At 38.0% G+C, this 23,479-nt stretch overlaps 1 protein-coding gene across 4 annotated transcripts in view; it reads right to left on the bottom strand.

Moving 5' to 3' along the window:
• ltbp1 (latent transforming growth factor beta binding protein 1) overlaps window positions 1–18,021 on the bottom strand; it is a 79,060-nt gene extending 61,039 nt beyond the window's left edge. For all 4 annotated transcript variants that reach the window (XM_042742207.1, XM_042742209.1, XM_042742208.1 and 1 more), the window contains exons 1-3: window positions 17,342–18,021; window positions 16,092–16,162; window positions 1,090–1,432 (exon numbers count right to left, since the gene is read on the bottom strand). In XM_042742207.1, coding sequence (XP_042598141.1) covers window positions 1,090–1,432; window positions 16,092–16,162; window positions 17,342–17,676 — 749 coding nt within the window. In that variant the 5' untranslated portion in view covers window positions 17,677–18,021. The remainder of the gene's footprint in view (window positions 1–1,089; window positions 1,433–16,091; window positions 16,163–17,341) is intronic.
• Between the last annotated feature and the right edge of the window lie 5,458 nt (window positions 18,022–23,479).

Raw genomic sequence — 23,479 nt, 5'->3', positions numbered from 1 at the left:
CTTTTCCTGGAACCAACATGGGGGCAGTTCTGTGGTTTTCCCCCACATCTCAAGATTTTGACTCAGCGTGTGCAGTCAGTCCGATTCGCTCTGTTAGAAAAAAATAAAGAACTCTTCACATCCGATATGATTGTGAACTTTCCAGTCGTCTATATTTGTGGCAGTCAAAACAATCCCAAGCCAAACCCCGCAGGACCCTCTCAAAAAAACAGGTCAGTTAAGAGTCTGCAGGGTCACGGTAAAGGATTCTCATAAAAATCGTGTTTTAAAACTGAAAATGAAAACTAGGCTGACATCAGGAGCTCAGGAGTCACACTTTGGTGAAAGCCCAAGTGTAAGTCATGCAAAAAGATTTCAGTGAGTCAGGCTAAAGAACAGTAGGTATTTCTGTAAAACAGACCCAGGCTGAGAGAGTAGTAGGGGGGCATGAAAGGGGCAGAGACCGTTAACATCTGTGGGTCTGATGTCTGGCATTAATACCGAGCTATGGAGTTCATTTCAAAATAATAAAATTACAAGTTTGGCAGACTAAGGGCCTGAGGAATTGCAAAAGTCCAAAATACATTTAGACAATTACTCACAGGCCTTTGCTATGTGCTAAACTAGAACATATATTCTTAAAGAAAACTTTGTTTATTAGTATTCTCTACCAATATACAAACTTTTTAGGTTATATAATTGGTTCTCAAATATCAGTTTCAACAATAAAATCAGGTAAGTTTTTAAAAATAGCATCCTACAATGCCATTACACCACTGTGCTTTCAGCTGGAAGTGCATATTATTTGATTATTCAACTATAATTGGACTTTTTTGCTGTTCTAAGATTAAATAATTCATGGCGTGAATCAGGCTTCATGCTGAAAGTCAAAAATCTGGTCATAGGGATTATCCACTGTCCTTTTATTAATAAGTATAATCAATTAGGAATGTTTTAGCCTGTTTGAAATGTATTTGCTCACCTAAAAGACCAAATACTAAAAAGTACAAAGCCAAACAACCGTTATGACTGAAAATTCACTCAAATCTTGAATCATCTTGACACAGTATTACGATGCTATAAATGACTGAATCCAGACGTCATACTCACTGTGGTTGATAGGGAATGGGTCCGTTAGATGACGGCTTCATGGACAGAGTCAGATGTCCCTTGTTGTTGCCGGGCAACGGTAAAGGCACTTGACCTTGGCCTTGTGGGAAGATCTGCTGAGGAATGGGACGCTGGGGAATTACATTATGACCGTTGGGATATCCATTCGTATGACCTCCATTTGGAAGTCCACCATTGGTGTGTCCGTTTAATGGTCCAGTTGGATGAGAGGACGGGGGCAGAGTGGTCTGTTCACAGGCCTTGCCTTTAGAGCCTGGTTTACAAACACAAATGTGGGGCCGCAAACACATCCCTCCATTTTTGCATGGAGGCATACAGTTAGCTGAAACAAACAGAAGAAATGTCATAGAATTAAAAAAAGTTATATAAAACAATTAATATAATATAACTTATAACAAAATATCATATGATAACATTTTATTGTTTATATAATGCTATCAGAGTTTATAGAAGTTTAGTTTATAGAAAAGAAAAGAGTTTTCTAGGCTGGTCTGGTTATGTAAATACAAGTGTTTTAAATTAATATTCTGGGTTAACATGCTCAGTTGGCATGCTGTCGAGTAAAACATAATAATTTAATGTATTATTAAAAGCAAAGCAAAGCAAAAATAAAACAAAAGCAAAAACCAAACCAAGCAAAACAAAAAAGAGAGGAAGTATGGAATGGAAGGGTCCATGAGATCCATAGCCTTCCATTAAACATGCATTTCTGTACACACTTCCATTTTGTAAAATTTTACATGAACTGATGTAGGAGTTGAACTGAAACATTTTTATTTTCATTTTATAGTTGAGGTTTTTATTTTGTTTATTGGAAATTATTATAGTTGTAGTAATAATCAACAACATGTCAAGCTTTACATGGAATATACCTTTAAAAAGCAGATATTTACAATATTCTCAGCATAGTTAATACAGTAGAAAGTCCATAAGGTCCTAGTTTTTGTATACTTTTTATATGATATTGAACAAAACATAAATATGAAGGTCAGAACTGTTATCTGCACAGATCATGAGAGAAAGAGCAAAGAGAATGCAAGAGAGAAGCAGACTAACAGAGAGAGGGAAAATGAGTGGATAACTGGGTGTTGACTTGTGGTCTGTAATTACATCATTGTGGAGCAAGAACAAAGCTGTCATTCAACTACAAAGAGCCTAGCGGCCTCTGTGGCCGGCCTACACACTTGCTCACACACACACACACACACACACACACACACACACACACACACACACACACACAGGGCAGCAACAGCAAATTCAAATTTATAATTAGTCATATTAAGTAATTGAATGCTGTGGAGATTCCTAAATAAGAAATGGATCAGTGCCCACTGCTCAAGGCAGATGTTAGGAAGGATGATCTCACCGACAGTATCTATGAGATCACACTGAACAGCAGCTGCACAAACTATTACAGAAAGGCCTCTTATCATCTTCATATATATACAAACCGGATTTCAAAAAAGTTGGGACACTGTACAAATTGTGAATAAAAACAGAATGCAATGATGTGGAAGTTTCAAATTTCAATATTTTATTCAGAATACAACATACTGTAGATGACATATCAAATGTTTAAACTGAGAAAATGTATCATTGTAAGGGAAAAATAAGTTGATTTTAAATTTCATGGCATCAACACATCTCAAAAAAGTTGGGACAAGGCCATGTTTACCACTATGTGGCCATCCCCTCTTCTTTTCATAACAGTCTGCAAACGTCTGGGAACTGAGGAGACAAGTTGCTCAAGTTTAGGAATAGGAATGTTGTCCCATTCTTGTCTAATACAGGCTTCTAGTTGCTTAACTGACTTAGGTCGCATCTTCCTCTTTTTAATGTGGCAAATGTTTTCTATGGGTGAAAGATCTGGACTGCAGGCTGGCCATTTCAGTACCCGGATCCTTCTTCTACGCAGCCATGATGTTGTAATTGATGCAGTATGTGGTCTGGCATTGTCATGTTGGAAAATGCAAGGTCTTCCCTGAAAGAGACGTCTGGATGGGAGCATATGTTGTTCTAGAACTTGGATAAACCTTTCAGCATTGATGGTGCCTTTCCAGATGTGTAAGCTGCCCATGCCACACGCACTCATGCAACCCCATACCATCAGAGATGCAGGCTTCTGAACTGAGTGCTGATAACAACTTGGGTTGTCCTTGTACTCTTTAGTCAGGATGACATGGCGTCCCAGTTTTCCAAAAATAACTTCAAATTTTGATTCGGCTGACCACAGAACAGTTTTCTACTTTGCCACAGTCCATTTTAAATGAGCCTTGGCCCAGAGAAAACGCCTGCGCTTCTGGATCATGTTTAGATATGGCTTCTTTTTTGACCTATAGAGTTTTAGCCGGCAACGGCGAATGGCACGGTGGATTGTGTTCACCGACAATGTTTTCTGGAAGTATTCCTGAGCCCATGTTGTGATTTTCATTACAGTAGCATTCCTGTATGTGATGCAGTGCCGTCTAAGGGGCCGAAGATCACGGGCATCCAGTATGGTTTTCCGGCCTTGACCCTTACGCACAGAGATTGTTCCAGATTCTCTGAATCTTTGGATGATATTATGCACTGTAGATGATGATAACTTCAAACTCTTTGCAATTTTTCTCTGAGAAACTCCTTTCTGATATTGCTCCACTATTTTTCACCGCAGCATCGGGGGAATTGGTGATCCTCTGCCTCATCTTGACTTCTTAGAGACACTGCCACTCTGAGAGGCTTTTTTTATACCCAATCATGTTGCCAATTGACCTAATAAGTTCCAAATTGGTCCTCCAGCTGTTCCTTATATGTACATTTAACTTTTCCGGCCTCTTATTGCTACCTGTCCCAACTTTTTCGGAATGTGTAGCTCTCATGAAATCCAAAATGAGACAATATTTGGCATGACATTTCAAAAGGTCTCACTTTCAACATTTGATATGTTATCTATATTCTATTGTGAATAAAATATAATTTTAAGAGATTTGTAAATTATTCCATTCCTCTTTTTCTCACAATTTGTACAGTGGCCCAACTTTTTTGGAATCGGGTTTGTGCCTGTTACAGACCTTGTGGTCCAGACTTTAGAGTACCGTGAATTTTATGCTATATTCAAAATCACACACTTTTTACTTATATACAAATAAACATTATATAGATTTAAATCAATATTTATATAAATTTAATTTGCATTTAATTTAGCAATAAACTATATAATAAAATATAACTTTATTTTAATAATAAAAATAATGTGCTTAATTTATAAATTATTTTTCCAGATGCTTCTTGAGGGAGGTTTTATTAAAGTTAGCTTACTTTTGAAGACAAACTATACCCAAGCACATACAGACACACACACTTGCCAGAAACATAATTCTTCCATACAAGCAGGATTAAAATGAGCATTTATTGACCACAAATTATTATTATGCACATGCCTTGTGACAGAGGTGAGAGCGATTATCAAATATGACATCATATAAACCATTCCTCCTGGTTTGGAGTTTTTTCATTTGAGTTGACATGACCCACAGCAGAGGATTTCTGTTTTCTTTTCCACCCTCACTAGGTTTCCCTCCTTTTCCAATGTACCTCATTGGTCCTCTGGGGCTCAAAGTTACAAAGTGAGACGGCCCTTAGAAACGCAGTACACACACAAACACTGTTCTTGTGCATATCATGCCCTTGTACACCTCCTCTTCCACATACACACACAAAATGATCACACATGTGAGCACAAATGTATACAGAATATCATTCTTTCAACTCAAGAACTCAAACCACATTTACATACAGAAAAACTTGGAGATATAGCCTAAATACTAAGCAGCACAACTGCTCTGAACACTGATAACAGTAAGAAATGTTTATGCAAAATCTGCATATTAGAATGACTTCTAAAGGATCGCATAACACTGAAGCCATTGAGAAGCAAATATTAATCAAAGACAAAATGAGTTATCCCTATACTAGCCCCAGATAACAATCATTTCTACCACACATAAAAGTGTTTTGTCTCTCTATATAAACTCATATTTTAACTTGTGTGTACAGTGTGAATCTGTAAGTCAGTATATCACAAGTGTTAGATTGTGCTGACATCCTACCGACATTAAACATTAGTAAGATGACTAATTCTAATGACATTACCCTCATGACTAATTCTGTGGGCTACTGAACAATGTGAAGGTTAAATGCTCTGCTCAGTGCCTCTTCAAACAAACCTTCCTGCTGACTAAACTTCACAGCACCAAAAAAAGAAAGTGAGATAAAGTTAGGCCTCACAAAGACAGAGAGCAGGAAGGAAAGAAAGACTGATAAAGAGAGGGCGATGTTGCTGACTCAGATGACCGGGCTATGGGGAGCAGTGCTGGGTAATTCCAACACGTCCAACTTCTTATTAGTTTTATCCCTCAAGTCAATATTGAAATCGGTGTTAAATGTGTTGCACTGTACCCTCAACGTGCTCAGAGGTGTAAGAGCTCACACGCAGCTGAATGTGGCAGACAGAATGGTCGATAAGCCCATTTCAGTCTGCTAGTATTTCACAGTAGACACAGAGCCAATTAAAGGCGGCTGCGGTTGGGCCATTTCTCCGCTGAGCTTTATATGTGTAACACATCTAAGAGCTCATGCAAGAGGATCTGTATGCTGCAGAGCTCTCCCACAGCTCTAACGTCTTTGACGTGTTGAATCTGAAAGGTACAACTTGGATTTGCTTGGACAAGAAAGGAACATGTGGGGTAGCATGCTAAGCTACTGCCTGAGGACTGAAAGCCTGCAGTGTGAGCAGACAGGAGAGGCATTTCACAAGTTGTTGTGGAGATACTGACACAGCAAACTCCTCTCAAACAAGCCATGCTTTAATTAACCTGGAAAAATAAGCATTTATGTTAACATTAAAGGGAAAGTTGTCAGAAAATTGCCAGAAAATTGTCGGATCGCCTTCTGTGTGAACGCAAACACGTTGATTGGGGATTGATTCCGGGATCGATCCCGGGTTGAGGACCTAGTAACATTGCCGAGTTCAGTCCCGGAACAAGCTCTGTGTGAACAAAAGCCAGAACCAATGCCGTAAAGGGTGTGTCGTAGTGATGACGCACGTTATCATGCAACTCTTTTACCGGGTGTTTTGAAAGCAGATCAACGTTCGTGACTAAAAAATATGTGCAAACTGTAATGAAGCAGAGATTAGTTAGCTCCTCACTATCCGTGCTGAAGCTGAGATCGTTCGCCAGCTTAAGTGAAAGTTAATGTGCCTAGCGTTTTCGACTCGTACATTACATGTCACATCCGACTCGTACATTACATGTCACATGATGTCACGTGTCATTACGGGACCTTTACGGGTTGTGTGTGAACGCATGTACAGATTCCATTAAATCACTATCAGTGTGAATGAACCAAAATCTAACGATCCGGGAACAATTGCTGGGACACATTACCCGTGTATTATCCGGAATCTTAGTGTGAATGGGGCTTTTGTCATTTTCAAACTCTTAATGGAGGCTTAGGCTGTTTTAAGGCTGGTATTTAACCTGTGAAATAAAAAAATTAGCACTATAGGGACAAAAACATTACAAAGACATGAGCATGTGCTGACACTGGTCCACTGAGTCATTAAAAATGAATGCAAGTACACGATTATTACTGGAAAATGTGCATGAATGAACATTCTAACTAAACCTTACCCAACCCTGTCAATCTGAAAACTAAAAATGCTTAATAATTTGACCTGATCCATTTTATTACAAACTATAATACAATAAGCCTAATTTAAAAATTATTGTTTGTGCTGGTTAAACTACATTGCAGGTGGGTAATAAAGAAGACACAGGTGACTGTAATGAATTACCATGCAAAAGTGGTGCAACTAGTGAATTCAAGGGAACCAACAGAATTGAGCTCTTCTCTTTAGTTCAGGCTCATCCCAGCAGGTTCCTCAACCTAGTCACCTGTTCCTACAGATCTAGGACACTTTTTCAGCATGGACAGCCAGGAAAAACGTATCTGTCTCTCTGCCGTGCTGTGGAGCCCAGGTGAAATATTTTCATGTTGTGTTTTATCTGGCGAGGGATTTGAACGCTTGGGCTGTGTTCAGTTGAGGGACAAAATAGACTAAGCAGTCTTTCAGCAGTGAGATGTGCACACATGCCTGAGCTCAGGAAAAACACTCAAACACTTCAGATGAGCAATATGAGAAATCCAGGCTCAGATGGAAGACATGAGCATTCATTGCATTTTACATGTTGTAAAACTTTTAAAACAAACTGTAAATAAGATGTAAATTATGTAGTGGCATTAAATCGAAGCTGTCATCAATGCAAAAGCTGCTCTCTGGTCCTAAATCTTTATTAGAGTTTTTACCATACGCAAGCTCTTCGGTGCTGCACAGTCTTCCATTGTGAAGACAAATTAAATCACCCATCAACCCACGACTGTCTGAGAAAAAACAAAAATGCTCTAAATGTTTCCTGATGATTTCAATCCAATAAAAGAACTCTGGGAAAGTCTGAGAAGCTTCTGAATGCATATCACATGGTGAATGAAAGCACGAAAACTCCTCAGGGAAGAGAGGACAACAAGGCGGCAGTCATTCTGCAGAGTGAACCTAGGCTCACTACATGACCTCCGTTCAAACAACTTTTAAACATGTCTGCTGTTTTTTTCACAATCACACTCCATTCTGTTTCTCAGAAGTCTGTTAAATAAGTGAAGCCATATTTTAACACTACATCCTAACCAAAATATTCCAGTGACAAGCCATTTTTGTTAAGGCAAGATTTAGGCAGGAGTTCATAAGCTCTCTGTGAAGTAATGTGTAGTTGAATAGGAACAGAATATGGACATTTACAATTATTAGTACAATAAGCTGGCTTCAAATTTTTAAAAAGAAATAGTGTTGAAAAGCAATAAATTATTTAAATTAAATCAAAATTCCATATTGAAAAGACACAAAATCATAAAATAATTGGTCAATTAAATTAATTAATTATATATTTATTAGGGCGGTAATCATTGACACATTAACACATGCAATTAATTTTACAATCCTTAACACGTTAATATAATTTAACGCAATTAACACAAAATTACTGAAGCACAATTTCTATTCTAACCCTTTAACCCAATTTTGCTTCTCTGCTTGCGATCAGACCATTTTAAGATGCTAAACTCCGGGAAAGTTTTTAGTCCAATTATACAGTAAGCGAATGCATTCAAACAATTCATCCAAAACAGCGCAAATATAAAGGAAACCAGGCTGATTACATCAGAGATTGCAGAGAGAACAGAGACTCGCATTGCGTTTTCAATGAATTATTCATTCCAGTGTGTTTCGCTTTAAAACACGAGCTCGGTCATATTCTGTGAATGTCTCTGAAGAGCGCGAGCTCTCACACATCACACTGTGTGTGAAGTACAGGCTGAATGGGTTTGTCAACACATCCCATCGCTGAATGGCCAGATGAGATGCAAACTACGGTTTCTCGAATGGATAGCCAGTCTTGCTAGTAAAGTTTTGATGGTTGAAGACTGCAATCAAGGTAAAAGCGATTGGCGTATAGGTGTCGTACAGTAAGCACGCGTGAGTCCGTTATAATAATGTGTGTATGAGTGCTCTTGATGCACTGATCGCACATTGTATTTATACACAGGCACAGACTTTTCCATACATTCACGTTGTTTCCATACACATTTACTATAATGTTTTGATTTATCATGTGTACGTTGCTGTGTTTATTTATACGGAATGGATCTGTGTACTGTAGTAGATATATGCAGTCAGCAGGTGGTTGGTTTAGGTTTTTTTGACATCTTGGCTTCTCTAAAATGTAAAAAAGCTCTTTGTTGTTTCACTGTACACATACTATAAAATTCTGATTTTTTTTTCTTTCATATGTGCTTTTATGGGCTCCTTATATCATTTGGTTCTTTGGAGTCCTTTTCTTTGTTAATTTGATTTGTGCTTTTATGGGCACCTGATTTTATTTGTTTCTTTGGAAAATGCTTAATAGTCTTAGTCACATTTTAGTAATTTGAGTCTTTCATAGATTTAGTCTAGTTTTAGTCGAAGAAAAGTCATTGCATTTTAGTCAACTTTTAGTCACTACTTTTAGTCAATAGTTTTAGCCAAACTGTAGTTACCAGAATTTATTTTGGTGGCGATTTTATATGTAGTTTTCAAATTAAAATAATCATTAATTCTTCTCTCTTTAGACCAAATCAATTAAGCTTATGAGAAATTTGAATCAATGACTGAATTTGGAAAATCTTGAATAAATTATGAACATTTTCATTTTTGGGTGAACTTTCTCTTTAAGTGAAAAAGGAGCAGCTTATAAAAATAGTATATATATATTATATTATATAAAATATATATATATATATATATATATATATATATTTAAAGAAACACAATAAGACAAATACAATAGAGATACAAATTAAACTCATTTTTCAGATACTGTAGGTTTTACTTAACATGTATACATTTATTTAACATCTTTTGTTGGTTAACATTAATTACAGATAGGTATTTAATTTGGAATGCTGTCCTTTTAAGACGGAAGGTAGGCATGAAATACTGACACACGTTCAGTTTTCACCCACCTGTTCACGTTCACTTAATCCATAACCTACTGTATTTACGTGAGATACTCTACACGATAAACATTTGGACTGCTGTGTGTGTATTTGAGCGCTGAGAACTGATCGCGCGCTGTACATGAGAACTGAGGAAGTGGAGCGTGCGCCCACGACAGAGAGAACGCTTCTATCAGCGTGATTTCGCCTATCACTAACTTTAAGTTAATCGACAACGAATTGTGACTCCCGGGAAAAACGGGACGTCTGGTTACCTTAGCCATACCCCTTCGGGTGCTGAGGCCATTGTTTCAGATCGCTAGTTCGCGTTTTTGTAGTCTATCCATCCACTGCGGCTGCTATACTGACTAGATATTCAAACGCCCCTTATCTGATCGCAATCCAATGACAGGGACGCACATTTTGAAAGACAAAAGCCTATAGGATGCATTTTGAATGTCTGGTAGTCTTCTCAAATAACATTATAGTCCAGTCTCGTCTAGTTAACGAAAACGCGGCGCGGCATAAATTTCGTCATCAGATATTATTTTTAGCTCGTCAACGTCTCGTCTTCGTCACAGAAAAAATGTTTGTTAACGAATATTTTTCGTCCTCGTCTTCGTTAACGAAATTAACACTGTTGTTTTTGGAGTTTTTTTTTTAGGGAAGAAATGTTTGTTTATGTTTATTTTTGGTTGTAGTAAATATAGCGTTCAGCGTCAGTTCAGGCAGGCCGCGTAGTCAAGCTCCGCTATCATGTGACATTCTGTTTTCATTGATGCATGCTCTGTTCTCAATGGGGAATTTATTTGCTGCTTTCCCAGTTTTAAATGGGAGATTGTCCCCAGAAGCTGCTGCTGTTCCCTGACTAGCTTTCATGGAGCTCATGAAAAGGATGGGTAACTCAGAACAGAGCCATACTGCCAAATGTAACTTAAACAATCATGCAAATAAAAATATGAAAATTGACTAAAAGAATTGTCTATGGTATTTTTGACTCAATGGTCCTGACTGAAATATAGATTTTGATAATCACCCTTTAATCTTTTGGTTTACTTTGCTGGATATAGCAAATGATGACAAAACAAACATTTATAACAAGATAAATGGTCTATGCTTAATTTCATGAAGTGTGCGATTAATCGTGATTAATCACAGAAAAAAAGAATGTGATTCATTAGATTAAATTTTTTAATAGATTGACAGCCCTAATATTTATTAATTCAATTAAATATATCAATTATAATGGCCTATAGATTATAAATTAAAAAAAAATAAAAAATAACGTAAATAAATTAAATAAATAAATAAATACAAATATAGAAAATCCAGGGTTTTTTATGTTTATTTTCTTTTAATAAACACTGGCATGCACAAATGATAGGCAGAGTTGAAAGTTCACTGTTAAGATCAGCTTCATGTCAGAGAGCTGCTAAGAACTAATTTTTTCACATAAAGTTCACTCTCTAAAAATATACACAAGTGTAAATGTCAACATCATTTATCTGTCATTTAAAACATGAGCTCATTGATGTAATCCAATCGGTCTTCCAGGTTATTCCAACTATTACTCCTGGTTGAAGGCTTCAGTAAATATTTAGTTTAAATGTAGGGTTATGTTTCAACTAAGCTTAATGGCGCAATGCTCAAACATTCAGTAGTGCAAGTAAGTTGGTGCTGGAGCTGGTGCAACCAGCCCCTCGTCTACATTGTCATTTATTTATAGGACATGATGGGCCAAAAATTAATCAGGATTAACACTCTTCCTGTTCTGTTAGAGATAAAGAGTTGGGGTGCAATATCCTGGTGTTAAAATAGAAAGGCTAATATCCCAGCATCCCTCTGCACTGTACAATAATAGGACTCAATGTCAGTGACCAAAGCTACCTGGATGACTGACAGCTCCAGATAAATCACTTCATCTATGAACAAAAAAACAAAAGGCATTTCTATTTAGACGATTCTCTTTGTTTGCACTTTCTGAGTGAGGTAAGTGTTAAAACCTGAAAAATCGAACCCCATTACACATTTAGCAGGAAAATTTACAATCAGGTCTATCTTCCAAGACAAGAGAGGTGGTGAGTGGAGACATAGTGATCCTAAAACACAAATGGAAAGGAAGATATATAGAGACAGGGGAGGTACTGACTACAACCTGGACTTTCTCATTTTTCCCCTATATCGAAAAATGAAAAATGGTTGACCAATGATTAATCCCTTGCCACTATGTCCCAGTCACCATAAATTACAACATCTAATGCTGCTGTCAGATGAACGAAAAAGGTCATATTTCATTCTTAATTTACTTGAAAGCATGTGTACACAGTGGTGACCCCATCATAAGACACATGTTTATGGGTGGACGCCAGTGATCTGGCAGAAAAACTGGATTCTGTACGTTTATGAGAATAACCTTTCACAAAAGCACACAGAGGCTGGCAAAACATAAAAACAAATGGCTTAATGACACCATAGTGGTACTTTATAACAAAATAAAAACAATATAACCCAAGATTTCCTGAGTCAGCAGAAAAATGGTCATAGAGACATAATACAATGTATTAAAGTTGCTTCCTTTTTCCACACTCAATTTTCCTGCAAGTTCTTCAATTAAAAATGTTCTGTTACATTTCAGCTTAAATTTCAGAGCTCTCAGGCCACTCACTGTGTGGCAGACATCAAACTATAGATGCTTCCATTGAAAATAAAAGGGATGGCTGGATCAGGAATGTGCTCTGGGTTTGCTCCAGATGGCCTGCAAAGTGATTCTTCTGCCCGTGTAAACAGGGAAACAGGGCCTCTTTCTGTAAACAAGGGCTTTTCTTTTTTCTTTTTCTCCCTTTTCTCCTAATATATATAGAGAGACATTTTAATAAATTATATATTTATTACATGTTATATATTATAATATTAATTTATTAAAATCTCTCACAAATACATGATGCCTTCCATTCCAGGCAGACTTTACTGTGTATAGTGTTGATGATTTTTCAGTGACTCTGGTGATATCGTTCTGCCAGAAGGTGGAAACCGTAAAATTAGCTGTTTGAGTCAATAATTCAACCAATTTGTTCGAAATTATTTAGGAATGAAACAAGCTACCACTTTAATGAACGAATCATTGAATAACTCACTCAACCAATTTATTAAAAAAACAACGATTCATTCAAGAATGAAACAAGCCACCAGGTCACAATCATTTACTTAACTAATTTGTTCAAAATCAATGATTAAAGCAAGAACAAAGCTACTGTGTTTGCTTGGAGAACTGTCACAAATAATTTTTCTGTAGCTTTGTTCAGAAATGTTTGTTTTGCATTTTTGTTTGCTGGAAAATTAGAAATACTAAGTAGCTGGCAATATTGTTATTTGAAAGGTTTTAGACCGTATCACTGTGATTGAGCAGCACTTTCAAAACGTCAGCATGTTCGTTTGAGAAATCTGACAAATAGCCTCGCTCCCAAACTCACGCCATTGGTTTAATGAGACTAGCATATCTCAGAGGCACGCGCATGACGCATACGTCCCACGTCATCCACCAGTTTTCACAAACGACAGTAGGCAGGAGTGAGAGAAAAGTGTTTATTATGTTTGAAATATGGATATTTTTCTTGCAAAAACACATGGAATCTGTCACAAATCCGGTTTACAAACTTTCGTTCACTCACCACCAGAGGTCACCCGCTCCCTACATGGACTCTCACACTACACAGACTGTTACACTATACCCTGGACTACATTTCCCATCATCCATTGCACTGACAATCACACGCTCACCTGAACGCTTTTACACACACTATATAACACCCACCCAGATCCTGCTCAAGTAGTACTGTTCTGCGTTTGCCACTCTCCTAGTGTTAGCGGCAATACAGAACCAGTTTATTGTCATAGTTTTGTCTTTTTCATAGTTCCTAGTTTGATTTAGTCTAGTCTTGCCTTGCCTGTTTTCCCGTGTATATATCTCTGCCTTTGTTTTTTGATTGCCCTGTCATCTTGCAGTTTTGACTTTGTTTGCCCCTGCCTGGACTATAATCGTGTACCTGGATTATCTCTCTGTCTAGCCCTCTGGATGTCGTTTGCTGATTGGAGAGCCTAGTCTGCTCTTGGATTATTCTTGTGTCTTGCCTGTACCATACCTGTTTGCCATTGTTTGACTCTGCCTGTGTTTTGACCATGTTTATTAATAAAAGCTTGCACATGGATCCTCACGCCTCAGCTCTGTTACAGAATCGCTTCAGGAGGCCTTTATTCAGCCATGTGAGGAACATTTATTATGGATGCGCACACTTTATTTAACGTGTTTTGGACTGTTAATGAGAAACACCCACCCACTGCGATAACAACGCTTGGAATAGCCAGGACAATTTTTAATATAATTCAGACTGGACTTTGAAAGTCTGAAAGAAGAAAGTCATATACACCTAGGGGGGCTCGAGGGTGAGTAAAACACAGGCTAATTTTAATTTTTGGGTGAACTAACCCTTTAACATCACTGAATGATTTACATACAGTTGTCTCTGTGTATTAAGCTGTAAAAGTATCTCAGTTATCTGAAAAATTAGAAAATAAAATTTAACAAACATTCTTAGCAATACAAGTCTTTAGCTATACAAGAATCACTGCAAAAACCTAGATTCTCTATGGCTTAGGCCTAGTAGTTTGCACACCAGCCCCTGAGAAACAAACCCATATCTATCAAATACAGAACCAAGACTGGTTTTAATGTATGAGAAAGATCACTTGGATGAAATTGCCTGCATAATCACTATACACTAGTAAAATGTACACCTGATGTTCAACGCAAGGCTTCAAGACAAAACACTTTGTCAAAATGCAGCAGACATCCAAGACACAATCTTGGAGGCGCCGTAAACCCTACACACAAAAAAGTCAATTTGTCATTCCTGAAAAACAAGGGGAAGGAAGGAGGAATGTCACTGGAGACAGGGGCTGTAGACACAATATTGATTGTCTAGAATATGTGTAAAAGGTGGGTAAAAGGAATGTGTGCTGGAGGTAAGACTCAGACAGCGGGTGGAGGTGCAACTCCTGCTTTTCCTCTGTGGCCTCCACGTACTTCCACACATACAGTGGCGGGTTCTTATATAACCTACTGGCAGAAACACACAGGATGAGGAGAAACTGATCCAGCTCTTCGACTGGGTTATCATACTCTCTGTAGCCTCAAAATTCCTCACCTTTTACCCCCTCATCACTGTGTCCTTCTCTCTTTGTTTTCTAAAATTATATTTAAAGTTTTTTCCTGTGTACTTTCTGTCCATTGCATTAACTGAAACACTTCTGTCATGTCTTGCATTTCCTTTCTTTACAAACCCAATGTTGGTGCTCTGGGTTTTGTGTGCAATAACTTGCAGATTAGATTTGCTTGTAACTTGAGCATGTTGTGATATACTGAGTGTTTGATAATACATGCTATCATGAACCATACGCTGCCACCCACTCGAAATCTACACCTATGATAACAAAACACACCCTCCTTTCAACCACCCCCATCCCTCTCCTTCAGATCTCACTGAGACCGTTTTGACTCTGATCACAGGTGGGCACTGCAGCTGTCTGCCTGGTTGTTTATGAAGGACACCATAAAATGTCTCAGCATATGTCATGTTTTAACCACAGCAACTGCTCGTGGCATTAAAGGACAGTTCACTCAAAATGAAAATTCTGTTAAAAATGTATGACTTTATTTGTACTGTGGAACACAGATTATGAAAATTGTTTCACCTATTTTTGTCCATTCAATGAAAGTCCATGGGGTCCAAAACAACACTTGAACCCTCTGATCTGTTTTGTGCATTTTACAGAAGAATTAAAGTCAAAGAGACTAAATATTGACAATTCCTCTCACTTATATTTAGCACACATTTGTGTCCGGAGGGAGCTTCTAGAGACCATTTTATACCAAGGGGACTATGGAGCAAGACATGGATGAATGTCTTGCTCAAAAACGCACAGTGAGGGTTTGAAGCCAATGGGGCATAAGTGTAAATCCAAACCCTTGGTCTGTGATCATTAAATGATACTGGGCAGGATTGTTAACTCCTAGATGATCCCTAAATATGATTAAACCTGCAGCTTTTGTGTTAGCAGCCTAAACCCTTTCTAATTGGACAAACTCAATCCTCTTTTCCAAATCAATGGGTTTTAAAGACTGGTTAGCTAATTTTGTTGACATACTTAGGAGAACTGATTTCATGTGAAATCCTGTCTTAAGCAAAACTGTTACACTAAAGCAAAGAAACCATTCTGAACTAGACTTTCAGGGTTATTATACGACTTCCCTTTTTCAAGCAAGATTTTAGATTGAAGCTCAAGTGTGGTGTAGTGCAGAAGAAAGACCTGAGAGAACCCAAGCACATGCATGATTCAACAGAATCGTCATAACTCACGTTTAGTGCAGCGCTGAGATCCCGGGGTCTTGCTCCAACCAACACAGCACTGCCCCCCACAGACGTTCACTCTGTAATGACATCAAGAGTCACACTCACACACAAACTGAATGGACCTACTAACCTTACTTTAACCCTCCACCCCCCACCAGTCAATCTCCTCGCCCACCCAGAGAAGTTTCTGACGCAAGTCTGCTGTCACTGAAGTGACATGGGAGCCCGGGGGCCAAAGCTGGATGAGGCTCCAATATAATCAGTCCTCTTATTCCCACTGTGCTATTTTATACTGTACTTTAGAGCAAAGCAAGAGGAACCGATCCAAAGCACAGGAAATATGAAGAAACACAGGGCTGGGATACACTCTTCGTGATTGTAGGGAATGTGGAAAAATCTTTGTGAATGGCCTGGTGAAACTTTTTAAGGGGCATTGGGTTCATTGGTAGGGGAGCCGGTAGCCTACATTTAATCTGGCTCGCATGGTTTCTTGAAACAACAGATGTTACTTTGCTTTTTAGAACGATATGATCACTGTAGACTGGTTGCCTTATCAAATTTATCGCTCCTTAGTGACATCTGGCTGCTAACATCATTGGCAATCAAATGCAAGTTTGAAACTAATGGAACTACAACACTCACATTCTTGATTACTTCTGCTCAACAGTATTACACTGACACAATTTACGTTAGCAATTTGCATAATACAAGTAACGGATTATAATGGAAGCATCACTTAGTTTTTAAAATCATACTGAACTTTTACTTTTGGAATGGTTACATAATTTTTTCTTCTTGTGGCTGATTTTTATAATTATCATTATCAAACTGTGAACTACAGACAACTCAATAATCGGTTTGACTTACCGATATTCATTATCAGCACCATTGGTGGGTCTCTAAAGAAAATCATTCAATATCGGTATTCACTTATAAAGTTACTTTATTTCTAATTCATTTGTGTTTAGTTTGGATAATGAACTTTATGACCATTTATACTGCAAAACAACTTTGCATAAAAACATCAGTTATTTAAATAACACTACAATATCACAATATTCATAATGAATATAATAATAATGAATATTCATAATCCATATTTTACTGTTGTAGCTACCTAATGGCAAATTTAGATGGTCTAATAGGCATTGTACGGTACAAAGCCTACAGATAATTATAATTCTACTAAAAAACTCTATAGGTTACTGGTCGAAATGTAATGTTATGCACATGAATACGCTTGGCTCTGCTCTTACCCTGACGTTTTCATATGATAGCTGGATGTGTGTCGGCCAGGCTGCGCGTCCTGGCGGATCGGAATGCTCGGGTTCGGGTTCGACTGGTGACCCATTCTGCGGGTCCGGACCTGGCCGCCGAAGCTGGCTTTGAGCTCCACATTATAGGAGTGCGGCTGTCCCGACGCTCCCGAGAGCGATGAAATAGAGCTCACGTGAACCCCGTCCGTGCCGCTCGGTCCCGGCTGAAGTACGTAAAGTTTCCTGAAGCCGCTCTTATCCGCCGAGAGTGAAGCCGGATAAATCAATAACGTTAGTGAAACAATGATGTCCCACCTGAGCACAGCCATATCCATTGGAAGTGAAAGTGTTGGGAAAGTTTGAAAGAACTACTCTGTACTATATACACACACACTATGGATAGAAGGACACAAAAAGAACTATAGAAGTGCAGCTCCACTCTGTCGCGTGTGAAGCAGTTGTAAACCCTCGCGCGCTGTCATCTATTCGCCATAAAACACTTAGAGGCAAACATAACTTAAAAGAGGGTTAAAATGCTTGGAGTGAAAGAAAGTTTCAAAGCACGAAACGGAAAACGGGAATAAAGGCGGCGAGAGAGCTCGCGTGCGGGCGATTTGAGCTCGAGCAGAAGTTGGAAAACTCTTAGAAAAGTTTGAGCGCGCGTGAGTGCAAGGGCAGGAGTTTGTGCTCGCGCTCCATATAGCCAATCTCCTGCAGACATGACGTCAGGGATGGAGCTCTTAGTTATTGGAACACACATGTGGGGCTGAACCCTTAAACCAAAGGCAAAAAAAATGAATAACTGCGTTCAGACGTATGAATTTGATGATGGGGGTCGTCTGTAAAAATGTCAGATAAGTGCATCCATCATAAGTCAAGCCTGTCACGTAGAGCGCAGGCATCAGTTCCACTGCTCCACACAAAAATAAGATATTCCACTATACAGGGTTCTCAGGATATAATATTGGGCATCAACTGTGGACTGAATATTAATATTGCTTATACAAAAATAACCAGAATTTTCATTAGAATCAAACTCTGGCTATACATGCACCCCAAGCCAGTGCTGGAATTAAAGCCGAAGCTCATGTAAACAGAATACCATAATTATGCACATAATTAGAGTAACCATAATCACAGTATAGCCTATCCTTTAACCACATTTCTTCCACTCTGATCAAAGTGTGCATGTGCCGAAGAGAAGAAGCCACACTTTGGTGGGGACTCAGGAAACAGGGTTACTTACATTTAATTAAAATCTAATGAAAAGTGTTACCATTTCAGATATATTTGGCTCAGTTCTTACCCGGACACTTTCATATGGTCGTTGCTTTACAAAGGTCATACTGATGGAATCATTTTAGTGGCTTATGTAATTGCCCAGATGGTTAGGTATCCTAGAACAGGCCAACATTTCATATTTGAAGAAGGCAAAACAACAACAGCAACAAAATGGAAGTAAAAACGCATGGCACTGGTAAGTAGCATGTAAACAATTTGAATAGATTTACTGAATATGAATAATTCCTTACTCAGGTTATTGGCAGTTATCACACTATTAACATACATTGTAAATATAGCCTTTGAAATCTATTTAAATTATGGTTTTTGAGGATAACCTTCCCATATTTCCATCTAATCCGATTTACTTGTAGAATTTGGGTTTGATGGACACACAAGCATTTGATATAAGCTACAAAATAAAAATAGCTTGGAGGCTATTCTAAGCCTCGCCTAGTCTATTGGATGGATTTAGAAAAGAATTTGGGCACTTTCAAGCAGATTGGGACACCAGATTGACAAGGCTAGGAGACCCTGTTGAAGGGGGGAAATGCTTAAACCAGTTTAGGCTGACCTTAGATGGTTTTGAAGGAAATATCTTTAGCTGACCAAGCTGGTAGACTGACCAGCTTCACTTTTAAAAATAAAGTTCTGTATTGGCAGATTATTTCATGAAGAACATGTTAACATCCATGAAAACTTCCCATTGCACAAAAAGGGTAAAAAGGGTCAATATATTATTAAAATGTCTATCACACTAACCAAATTGTACTTTTAAGAACCGTTCACTGAAATGTTCTTTAGGAAACTCAAATTGAAAACCCCATTTTGGGAACCTTGTTTTTAAGAGTGTTGACTAGGCTGTGAGACCAACTTAAACCATTTTTAAGATGTTCTCAACACTATTGTAACAGACCTGCAAAGCCATCAGAACCATTAAATTATTCTGATGATTTACTTAAGTGACACCATTCAGAAACACTGAATTAAAGCGGTCCACAATGTTCTATGCAGTTATGTGATCCAAATGACTTTCTCCCTACAACATGCCTGACTGCTTACCAGCTCTAAATCTGACTTTGAGAGCCTTCTGCCCATGAACGGGGACCCTATGGCCTCCCTACATGTCAAAATCCGGATCCTATTAATACACTCAGCATCCGCACACACCCTCCTGTTTCGACACACAAATAGATGAACATGCCTCCATTCTTTCACACATGCTCACAATTCCCTAAACTTAGCCGAAAGTCACTGTCCTCCTACAGTCACTTGTTATCTGGATTACCAGAACGTCTTTACAGCATTACTGAAAGGTGACTCAGAAACTTCCTTAGATCAAGACCATTTTAGGCCTAGACTGAGCTCAGCCCACTCTAGGATATGCGTGGGTGAAACGGCCAGAGAGACAGATAGACAGACATGGAATACCATTCCTCATAAGCTTTGGAGTGTTTGGAAGGAGATTTCAGACTGATTTATTAAATGCATTAGATCATCCTTGAGGAGAACCAAATGTCTTGAAATAAATTGTTCTGTTTCTACACAACCGAACAGGTGTTTAACAGTCCATTCTTATAATGTACATGCACAAACACTTTCTTCTGTGAAGAATATTGGGAAAGTAAAGTCATGTATTCATCAATTGATGATCTCTAGTTAAATAAAAAGGCAGTTCCTGTAACATCTGCAAGGTCTAATGGCTAGAGTTGAAAAGGGGATTCAGTTAAGGAACAGAGAGGGACAGTGCTGTCATAAAGCTATTCTTGGGTCACAGCTATTTTTAGTTTAAAAATAATGACCATCATAACTAAAAGAGGAGAGCAGAAGAGAGAGAGAATGCAATATTAATGGCAAGACTTCAGCATGCTTTAAAGTAGTTTACACCACACTCTCAAATCTTAGTTTGGTCTGTGAATCCTTATAAATTGCATAAAAACCTGAATGGGGATTCACAAAAAAATTCTGCACGATTGATCAAGACTCCTCAGTGACTCTCCTTAATCAGTCACGTGATTTAAGGTATATCATTCATTTGTGTATTACAAACAGTCTCTTTCATTTTTCGGTAAACGACCCCTTTAGGGATCAAAATCCTTATTTTGTAAACTCACCTCTTGGGAATATTCAAATCGCTTGCCATTTCACCAGTATAGTAGTGACTGGAATTTAAAAGATCAATTCTGTCAAACACAATCAACTTTTACAGCTATATAAACTGTTAAAGAACATAACGCAGGGCCATTGGGTTCTCAAGTTGTTCATTTGTGCGTGAGACAGCAGGGATGCAATTAAATGATACAACAGTCACATATGCAGCCCACAGAGGGAGGACAGGAACTTCACACTTTATCAGTGGTATCACCACAACCCTGCGGGAGGAAGGAGAGCTGTGCTGGGGAATTAACAGTTTATGTAGCTAAAAATGTGCTTTGCAATTGTTGTCACAGCCAGCGGGGCAGCCCCGCGGTGGGAGGGACGCAGATATCTTCTGTCAGCAAATCTCTACTCTAATACACGGTTTTCAAACACATTTTTAGATGCTACCTGAGCCACAGCATTTGCCATTTAGACAACCTTTAGGACAGCTGAGGAGAGCTTGATATTTATTTTAGGCACATCTTGATAGCTTCCAAAAGCAGTGCTGCAGAGATGATGCATTTTTGTAGACCACAACTCGGAAACGAGTTAACATTTGAGCATTTCCGGTCCCAAAGTCAGTGAGGCTTTGGATAAATGTCTGAGGCTAAAACTGGATCAAAATATTTTCATATTTTATTCTACAACATAAAATATATTAGTAATTCCTTGTATTTTGACTTCAAAATTCATAAAAGTTGTTAATTTGCCTACAATAATACATTCCTGCAGCACTCTATTCAGAAGAACAGACCAGAACTTTTTTGGAGGTTGTAGTAACACATGCCAAACATATATGTGACATTGATATTAAATAGCTCTACTATTGTGTGTTGACATTGTGTAATCTCTGGAAGTTGTTCACTTGGTGGTTCCCACAATAGACACAGGATGTTTGCTTTGTATCAGATTCATGATTCTTAGGCCTCAGCTATAGAATGTTTGTTAGTTATATTCATGTTTCTTAGCCCTAGCTGTTCTCTGGGGCAACTTACTAGGCAATGTTCTTGCATCATTTGTACATAAATAGCCGAATATGATGAATAACCAAACACTGCCAATTTCCTTGTTTCTTGTAACGGTCAAGCAAACAGAAATGTTCTCACAATGAAAGTTAATTACTTACAGATATTCTGTAATGCTCAAATACCATGCTGAAAAATTACTGGCATGATGTAATTTCTCTGAGGACAGACACAGAGAGATGTGCGAGAAAGACGACGTCAGGGCAGGAAAAGAGTCCAGATTTGTGAGAAATCAGATGGGTAAATATAAATCCCTCTAAATTCAATAGACTCAGAAAGGCCCAACTTTGCAAACTCTCAATGACATAATGACCTTCTCTGATACATGCTTTATATACACTATTGCTCCAAAATTTGTGTTCAGTAAGATTTTCGTTTTTTTTTAAATAATTCTTTTATTTAGCAAGGACACATTCATTGACCAAAAGTGAGTAAAAACATCCCCCAGTTTCACAGACAAGGCTTAAACCAAGTCCCAGATTAAAATACAAGTCTGAGCTGTTTCAACTGAAAGAAACTTGCACTGATTGATCTTAAAATATATCAACAACTTTGTTTTGTCTCAAGATGGACACCAGTAATGTTTTTCTAAGGCACGCTTATAAAAATTACTTAATGTCCTATAATTGAACCATGGCCTAATCCTGGCTTAGTCTAAGCCCTGTCTGTGAAACCAGGCCTATAACATTAAAAACGATTTCTATTTCAAATGAATGTCTCTGTTTCCAACTTTTGTTGAGCACCAAATCAACAAGCTGAAAATTCAGCTTTGCTATCACAGGCATAAATTACATTTTAAAATATAATAAAATCGAAAACAGTTATTTTGTAATAATACACTATTTCACAATATTATGGTTTTATTGTATTTTTTAATAATTAAAAAAATGCAGCCTTGGTGAACATAAGGGACTTCTTTAAAAACAAAGTATTACAGACCTAAAACATTTTATTGGTAATTTGTACCTGTAATATTCTTATTAAATAATAAAATATGGGTTTTTACCAGTTATAAGCACCATTTTAATTTGAAAAGGCAAATTGCTGGTTAACCCCAGGTTGAAAGTTGCCCTAAATACATTAACTTAGGGCTAAGTTTAGTGTGGATAAAAAAGATTGCTAAAGTAATTTATAGCAAACATTGTCAGTGTTTACATTTTGTGTAAACAGTCTTTTAAATGAACTAAAACAAGGCCCAACAGAGGCGCATATCCAGAGGTAAACAGCAAGGAATCAAGATAACAATCTCCCAACACTCCCTTTGGCAGAGCACAAACTAGACAGTAGAGACAGGGTGAGGAGGGTCAGTGATGAGTTATGCTTAATATGACAGCTGTAGGAAAGTCTTCCAGTTAATATGATAATACACATCAGTGAGTCTGTCCTGAGTCCAAGATTTTTCATAATCTTGGTCTTGTCAGTCTCGGGAGCCTTTCAGACGCCATCTTGACTCAAACGCGACCCTTTTCTTGTCTTGACTCAGACTCAATCTACTCAAGTCTAGGCCTAGATTCAAACTAACATGAGCTCATCTCGACTACAGAACTGACACAACGCATTTGATTTTATGTGAACCTAGCTGTCAGTTGTATCACATTTTAATCTACTCTCTGTGAATCCTTTAATATTAACTAAACCATCATGCACACAAGTTTAAAAAAAAAAGAAAGAAAAAAAACAGCATACAGATTAA

This window comes from Cyprinus carpio, chromosome B17 (assembly GCF_018340385.1).
Source record: "Cyprinus carpio isolate SPL01 chromosome B17, ASM1834038v1, whole genome shotgun sequence".
NCBI lineage: Eukaryota > Metazoa > Chordata > Actinopteri > Cypriniformes > Cyprinidae > Cyprinus > Cyprinus carpio.
This window is presented reverse-complemented; position numbering and strand designations above follow the sequence as displayed.